The 8899-nt window shown below is 32.8% G+C and overlaps 1 protein-coding gene across 1 annotated transcript; it reads left to right on the top strand.

The window, feature by feature from the left end:
- Positions 1 to 272: 272 nt before the first annotated feature.
- LOC136821172 (GDP-fucose transporter 1-like) lies at positions 273 to 8809 on the top strand. The gene is made up of 5 exons (XM_067077403.1): positions 273 to 386; positions 730 to 790; positions 1171 to 1311; positions 6514 to 6630; positions 6751 to 8809. Exons 1-5 carry the CDS (start codon positions 328 to 330, stop codon positions 7354 to 7356), a joined length of 984 nt encoding a protein of 327 aa, XP_066933504.1. The 5' UTR covers positions 273 to 327; the 3' UTR covers positions 7357 to 8809.
- Positions 8810 to 8899: the final 90 nt, after the last annotated feature.

Here is an 8899-nt window from a genome sequence, read left to right as displayed (position 1 = left end):
TTCTGGAACCGCCTATCATTAGGAGGTGTATGACCCCCCATTTTTTTTCTTTTTTGAAGCTCTACAAGATGAACTAGGTTTGATTGCCACCAGAATAGTTTCAATTTGACCCTGGAATGGCTAAAATAGTGTGGGCTCGAAATTCTTTTGAAACAGGGGGATGAAATAAAAATGGGGATTCAGACCCCTCTGCACACTATGATGGGAGTTGCTGATTTCATGTTTTTAAAGAGATCAAAAGAAAGTCATTCGGCCATAACACAATATGATCTTGCATTTTATTTTTTAGAAAAAGATACATTTTGATATTTTTAGATTAGAAAAAAAATGAGTGAGAATTCAATTGGACGTTCAGCAAAAATATTTTTTGTTGTTTGTGCTTACTGGTGAGAGATTTCCTACTTTTTCTATAAAAGTCTCCAATTAAAAATGAACCATGACCTTTTTGATCATTGAGAATTGTATTTTAAATAGACTGAAAAACCTTTTTCCTAATACTTTATATATTTTATAATACCGTTTATCAAAAGTATGATACTGCTCTGTCAATTAGTATTGAGCACTCAGATTAAATTTAAAGTCATTTGTATATACAATATATTATTGTCATAAATTGGCATGTTCAGAAAAATGAAATGAGATGATATTTCTCTTCCTCCAAGTTTTTTAAACATTATTTTAGTTTGGACTATTATCCTTTTAGAATGATTTGTTTTTTATCAATTTCAGGTTTGTTTCAATCTCACTTGTATTTTTGAATAAATTTTTATTGAGTGGTAAAGATTTTAAGGCAAGTACATCATTTTATACATTAAAAAACTTTGCTTCCCTTAATTCTCCCCCTCTTTACTAGGGGAGGGGGCTAGTAACTTTCCATGCATTTTGGTAAAAAGCATAGCTTTTTTTTTTAATTTCAATGAGGGGTGGCTGAGGTAAAGAGGGGTGACCAGGGGGGGAGGGTTTCTGTATAAAGCTGAAACCAGAGATCAAATAAATTAACATGATCTACTGATCATAATTTTATTTAAATTTATTCCATTATTATAAAACAAGCAATTAGAAAGGTTTGCCAATGACATTTCAGAACATTTAAATTGAAACGAACTTTACCATCCATAGGCCAAATTAACTTTGATACATCAGTGTAGACTGTCCCCCTTTTTCTTTCAGCTTGATGCACCTATCTTTATCACTTGGTATCAGTGTGTATTTTCCCTCCTTATTCTATTCTTATTGAGTTTTCTTGGCGATAAATATCCATCTATCGATAAGTTCCCAGAATTTCAACTGAACCCAGAAATATGCAAACAAGTAAGTAGTCATCACCACAGATCTGTAAAGCCCAAAGGGCTAGATCCGCGGCCTTTTTTGAAAGGTGAAGTAAGTTTTGGGCCAAATTGAAAAGTCCCGTTTCTGTCACGGAAGGAAATCAGAGCCTTTTTTGGTCTATTTTTGAAAAATTGTAAACTTAATGAAAATAATATTAGTCCTGAATTAAAGCCTTTATAGTACTACTACTTCCAAACCAAAATAAATTTCATAAAAGTTTTTCCTCGTTGAATAATTGAACTTTGAAGGTTCTGTCACGGAAGGAACGCAGCAAAGACATTAAAAAAGACAAAAGTATGCTGATTCAGATTCCTGTGAATTTAAAGAGAATTTTAAAACCAAAATACCACCAGAAGAAACTTTGTCTATCTGCTTGTCATTGAAAAAAGAACTGAGTCAAAAAAATTAATTTCAATGGCTACAGGCCTTTGCAACTGAGAAAGGTCAGTGTCACGGAAGGACACCGTCACGGAAGGAAAAAATTCCTATTTTTCAAAATCAGCAATAGCGTAAGAAATGTTGACTGAAACTAGTGGAGTGACATATCAGATCATGAATCATATAGCCATTTTCAGTTCATTTCAAAACCTTGGAACTGTATTTTTATTGTTCAACCATAATGGTGATAATAATTAGGAAATTTTACGGGAAAGATTATATAAGCGTTTTTAAGCAAAAAACGTAAAAACGCGACCTTACAAGCGAGTGAGCTACTTCCAAAGGCTCTAATTAGCACATTTCCATGGTGCTGAAGCGATTTAGAGGGTTTAGAACCGGCTGGGAACAGTAGTTTTGCCAGAAAACCGGTTTTTAGGCCTCCAGAGCCGCCTGGGCTTACGCTGTAAGCTTACAGCGCTTTACTGGAGCTTTAGTTAAGCTTATTCTGAGCTACATACAGGGCTGAGCTGGTTCCCAATGGTCCTAAACCTCGTGGGACACTCTATTGCAAAGGATTAGACCCATTGAAGTCCAGCGAAGGGGGTAGAACCGACGAATTTTCACTAAAATAGCTTAAAACGCTTAAAAAGCTCTATTTAAGCGTTTTTAAGCAAAAAACGTAAAAACGTGGGGCGTCAAATGTCAAAGTCAGAAAATTCAAGATGTAGTGTTTTTTTATGAAAATTTAACCTATTGTGAGGCATTCTGCGCAATTTTTAAGGTCAGAAGTTCAAAATTGGCCGAACCCCCCTGGGGGTACTGATTCGCACTACAGGCAAAAATTGGAAAAAATGGCATTTTCTGGCCTTTTCAGGCCTGTAAATATGTCAAAACTATTGCAAATCTTATTTTTTTCACTTGCTGTACTAAATTTTATGAAGAAAAACAACAAAAATAATCATAATTGGATTGAAAAATTGTGCCCATTAGAGCCCTAAACGAGCCGTTTTAAGCCAATTTTGGTAGCAAAATGCTTTTTAAGGCCAATTTTGCAAGCTCATAAACTTTAAACTGATTGATTCACATGTCTGAAATTTTCAGAGATGGAAGTCTTCAATAAAGTCTTTAAGCAAAATGAATTTCAAGTTTTTCACTTTTTTCAAAAAATCATAATGGCGTCTTCAAAAATCGCTTTTTAGCAAAAAAAAAATCATATTTCTCAAAAAATAGCATTTTTTAAGGCAAGCTTCTACAAACTGAGTTTAAATGCTGACTGAAATTTTTTTTGCAGTGATAGTATACTGGAGATACTCCAGGGAAATCAAAATCATTTGGGCCTGGGATGCGTCTATGTCCGCCATTATGGAAATAAAATTCCTGCTAAGAGCCATTTTTCAGGCCAAAAACCCAAATTTGGACTGAAAAAATCTCTAAAATGTCAATAGACATGGGTCCAAATTCTCTTGCAGTGATAGTATTCTGGAAATACTACAGGAAAATCAAAGTCATCTGGGCTTGGGATTTGGGTATATCCACCATTTTGGAATTGAAATTCCTGCTAAAACGCAATATTTCAATCAAAAATCCAATTATTGACTCAAAAAATCTTAAAAATGGCAATAGACATGAAGCTAAAATCTTTTTGCAGTGATAGTCTTCTGGAAATACTCCAAGGAAATCAAAATCGTTTGGGTTTAGGATTCGGGTATATCCGCCATTATGGAATTGAAATATGTGTTAAAACTGGCTAAAATACAACGTTTCAAGCAAAAACCCTGTTTTTGAATAAAAATTGCTCTAAAATGACAATAGACATGGACCTAAAATTTTTTGAAGTGATAGTATTATGTGAATATTCCTGGGAAAACAAAATCATTTCAGTCTGAGATTTGTTTACATCCACCCTTATGGAAATGAAATCTCTGTTAAAATGCTACATATTTCCATCCGATACATCATTATTGACTAAATATTTTGTATGTTACATTAAACAAAGAATGTGAATTTACAATCCTTTAATTTAGAAATACTAGTTGAAATAAATTATTTAAAAAATCCCATTTCACTCAACAATTCTTTATAGCCCACTTACATTTCCATTTTCAAGACTTGTTCTGTCAAAAAAAGATTGAATTGTAGCTTGAAATATTATATACATTTTAAAACTGGCTTCAGTTTAAAAATTGCGGTCCCAGAAGCATCTTATACCTGAATAGTTTTTACCCCTAGAGTATTTACAGAACACTATCACTGCAAAAAGATTTTAGGTTCATGTCTATTGCCATATTAGAGCAGTTTTTTAGTCAATATGGGATTTTTGCTTGAAATGTTGCAATTTAGCCAGTTTTAGCACAGATTTCAATTCCATAATGGCGGATATACCCAAATCCTAAACCCAAATGATTTTGATTTTCCTGGAGTACTTCCAGAAGACTATCACTGCAAAAAGATTTTAGCCTCATGTCTATTGCCATTTTTAAGATTTTTTGAGTCAAAATTTGGATTTTTGATTGAAATATTGCGTTTTAGCAGGAATTTCAATTCCAAAATGGTGGATATACCCAAATCCCAAGCCCATATGACTTTGATTTTCCTGCAGTATTTCCAGAATACTATCACTGCAAAAAAATTTGGACCCATGTCTATTGACATTTAAGAGATTTTTTCAGTCCAAATTTCGGTTTTTGCCTGAAAAATGGCTCTTAGCAGGGATTTTATTTCCATAATGGCGGACATAGACGCATCCCAGACGCAAATGATTTTGATTTCCCTTGAGTATCTCCAGTATACTATCACTGCAAAAAAAATTTCAGTCAGCATTTCAACTTTGTAGAAGCTTGCCTTATAAAAAATGCTACTTTTTGAAAAATATGATTTTTTTTGCTAAAAAGCGATTTTTGAAGACGCCATTATGATTTTTTGAAAAAAGTGAAAAACTTGAAATTCATTTTGCTTAAAGACTTTATTGAAGACTTCCATCTCCGAAAATTTCAGACATGTGAATCAATCAGTTTAAAGTTTATGAGCTTGCAAAATTGGCCTTAAAAAGCATTTTGCTACCCAAAATTGGCTTAAAACGGCTCGTTTAGGGCTCTAATGGGCACAATTTTCAATCCAATATGATTATTTTGTTGTTTCTTCATAAAATTTAGTACAGCAAGTGAAAAAAATAAGATTTACAATAGTTTTGACATATTTACAGGCCTGAAAAGGCCAGAAAATGCCATTTTTTCCAATTTTTGCCTGTAGTGCGAATCAGTACCCCCAGGGGGGTTCGGCCAATTTTGAACTTCTGACCTTAAAAATTGCGCAGAATGCCTCACAATAGGTTAAATTTTCATAAAAAAACACTACATCTTGAATTTTCTGACTTTGCCCCAAAAATGACTGTTGACGGCCTACCCTATTTTTAAGACTTTTTTTAGGCAAAAAACGTAAAAATGCGACCTTGCAAGCAAGTGAGCTACTTCCAAAGGCTCTAATTAGCATATTTCCATGGTGCTGAAGCGATTTTGAGGGTTTAGAACCGGCTGGGAACAGTAGTTTTGCCAGAAAACCAGTTCTTAGGCCTCCAGAGCCACCTGGGCTTACGCTGTAAGCTTACAGCGCTGTACTGGAGCTTTAGTTAAGCTTATCCTAAACCTCGTAGGACACTCCCTTGCAATTGATTAGACCCATTGATGTCCAAGATTTCTAAAAATACCAAGATATTTTTAATCCGTCACGGAAGGACAAGGTAAAAGTGTCACGGAAGGACAATAATTTCAGACCTTGTAAGTGAATATGAAGGAGGTTGCTTTGGAATGTAATTTCATTTTTTGCTAGAGGGTACCAATAGTTAGAACTTGCAATAATATCAAGAATAGTGCACTTGCACAAAACTGGTGAAAAAACTTTTTGTCTTGAAATTGTCACGGAAGGAATTCCATATTTGAAAAAAGTTTCTGCTTGCAGTACTTTTTTGTTGTTTGACTTATTTCAAAATGAATAAACCTATTAAACTAACTAGGGTATGTACTTGTTTTAAAACAACATTTCATTTTTGATAATCATTTTATTTTTCAAAAGAAGGTCCATTATATTTTAACACTTGTCCTTCCGTGACAAACCTCACTAGTTGTGCTTCGATATAATCACCTGATTACAGAGTCTAAAAGTGCGACTCGGTTGATTTAAAAGTTGAAATTGGAAAATTTAAGGGTTAAATTTAAAAAAAAAATCAGTTACTTATTTTGTTTGTAAGGTTTTTGATTTTGTGTTTTGGTTGACCACTTTTCAATTTGGCCCTTTTGTAGGATTGCTTACCAAAGAAATGACATGACAACAAGCAATTTCACTTGTTTGAGCTAGATGCGAAATAGCGTGTGCCGCCTACTTTTTTTGATCTTGCACTCTGAAAACTTTCACTCTTTTTTGATGGAGAAAGCTTAAAGTTGCTTATCTAGCCCTTCTGGCTTTCCAGATATTCTGTGGTCATCACTATCATTAAAAATGATGTTTTTTCTTGTATTTATCAATTTTCTAGAAGTTGTTGAAGATGCAAACTTTACTTCTTGACAGTAGTATATAATACGCAAGTTCATTCAAAATTTATGTTCTGTTGTTAATTTGAATCAAAATTAGAATCAAAAATCAAGTTTTTATTTTAATATACTTTAGGTTTCTTTACTTTTAAAAAGCTTTTAAATCTGAGGCTCAGATTATAGTCATTTAAATTATATTCTATTAAATAAATTACAGCCAGAGTATTTTTGGCTAAATCTTTGTTTAATATTGTTCTTATAAAAAATAATTATTTCGTTTTAGATCATGCCACTCTCGATTGTTTTTGTTGGGATGATAACTGCAAATAATTTGTGTTTGAAATATCTCGACGTTGCATTCTATAACGTTGCAAGAGCACTGACAACATTCTTTAACATAGTAAGTACCTACAACATACTGATTGGATCATTGACAATTTTATATGAATTTTGAAATCCCTGATTCCAAATAAACCAGTGCTTCATTTTCATTTAAAAAAAATTGTTTTTTCCCTTCTAGGTTTTCTCCTACTTTATTCTTGGTCAAAAGACATCAGTTCGTGCAATCGCTTGCTGCAGTTTAATCATCTTGGGGTTCTCTCTTGGAGTAAAAGAAGAAGGCCAGCTAGTTGATCTATCATACAAAGGTGTCTTTTTTGGAGTTTTGGGTTCTTTCTTTGTCTGCATGAATGCCATCTTCACCAAACGTTGCATGCCAGCTGTTGATGGTAATATTTGGCGTTTGCAAATGTACAACAACTTCAATGCTGTGTTTTTGTTTGTTCCTTTGATTATCATCAATGGAGATCCATCAGTGGTAGCAGCCTTCCCACATCTATATAATCCAAGATTTTGGCTCATGATGTCCCTTAGTGGAGTCTTTGGTATTGCAATTGGTTATGTTACTGGCTTACAAATCAAGGTCACCTCACCACTCACCCACAATATAAGTGGCACAGCTAAAGCATGTGCTCAAACCATCATTGCTGTTGTGTATTTTGTAACATTCAAATCAAGTCTATGGTGGTTCTGTAATTTCCTTGTCCTTGGTGGTTCTGGTTTATACACCTATGTCAAAGCTGCAGATATGAAAAGGTTGACTGCGTCTATTAGTAATAAAATTTGATAAGGGAATTCTTATTTTTGTTTGTTTGATAGATTGAAAACATTACTCTGGAGCGGGGAAATATATAGCTAAACATTGTTGGAAAGATATTGAGTGGCCTGGTGTAAGTTTTTAAGAATTTTCTAAAAGTTTTTAAAATGAAGATGAAAAATGAAGATTTTTTCTGCTGATTCAAAACTTAAATTTTGTGATTTCCTGAAACTTTGAACCCACTGATTTCAAATATGTATTGAAGTATTTTGGACTAACAATCCTCCTAGAATGGTCCAAAATGGGCGAAAAATTGCTTAAAAATGCTCGAAATAGACCTATTGCCTATATTGAATGTGCAATCAATCAAATGTTTTTCAATAATAACTTTTATCATCAAACATTTCAACACTGCACAGAAAAACTTATTTAATTTATTTGTATTATTTATTACTATTAGTGTTTAGATTATTTTAATCTTATCAAAAAAATAGCAATATTTTGCTTTGAGCATTATTTTGTCACATGATACATAGGTATTTTTTATATTGGAGGCCCCCCAAGCAGTTTATTTGATTTCTTGATAGGGACAAATTTCTAGTGTGATGAACGTGATCTGGAATTTTTCTTCGTGATTGCATGATCAGATGTTAAAAACGTGATTGTGATTTGAAAGATTTTTGAGCTGTGATGCGTGATTTGAACTCTTTCAAAGGGATACGTGATTATCCAAGTTTTTTGCTGTTTTATGTGAGTGTGATTGAGGACAAAAAATTACGTGATATGGTGATATGAGTTATCAGTGGGGAGCCTCATTTATAGCGATAGTATTATTGTTATTAGTAGGTATATAATGTTAGATTTTAGATATTTTTGTCATAATTATGTAATTTTAAGTTGAAGCCAATTTTATAGCTTACGCATTAGGTGCACTGTCATTCTGGTATTACCAGATTTTACCCCAGCTTATTTCTGTTGTCTTTTGCCTATTTTTTATATAATGTCTCCCATGTAAAAACATCTTTTCAAAATATTTTATCTCACTACAGTGATATGCTTTCAGGTTCATGATTTCAACCTTCTTTATAAAGATATTTTATGGTAAATTAATAGGATAATCAGTATTTTTATTAAGAAAACAGTATTATTCTAATAGTCTAATATTTATTTCTATTTTCTTAGTTTCCAGATATCATGATCAAAATTTGGTGGAAAGCTCCTTGTACATGTTGATGCCTAGACGATAAATTTAATTTTGACGTACTTTGATGATAAGTTTTGTCTGGGCCATACCAACCCTAAAATCGGAAAAATTGAAATGAATACTTTCATTAGGGTAGTTGATTATTTCGTGATTTTTATTATCCTTGAAATATTAATTTAAATTGTGGAATTATTTTATACCTAAGATGTTTTAAACATATTATTATTCTTTGCTACATGTTTGGGTAGAAAATTAAAAAATACATTGAAAAATGTGAAAGATTACTGTTGTCAGGGCACCTCATTTTAACACGTCCTTTTATAAGAACAAACTATTTAAGAACATAAGGCTTCAATAGCTGAAATATTA

This window comes from Clytia hemisphaerica, unplaced genomic scaffold (genome assembly GCF_902728285.1).
Source record: "Clytia hemisphaerica strain Z4C2 unplaced genomic scaffold, Clytia hemisphaerica genome assembly, whole genome shotgun sequence".
NCBI classification, from domain to species: domain Eukaryota; kingdom Metazoa; phylum Cnidaria; class Hydrozoa; order Leptothecata; family Clytiidae; genus Clytia; species Clytia hemisphaerica.
This window is presented reverse-complemented; position numbering and strand designations above follow the sequence as displayed.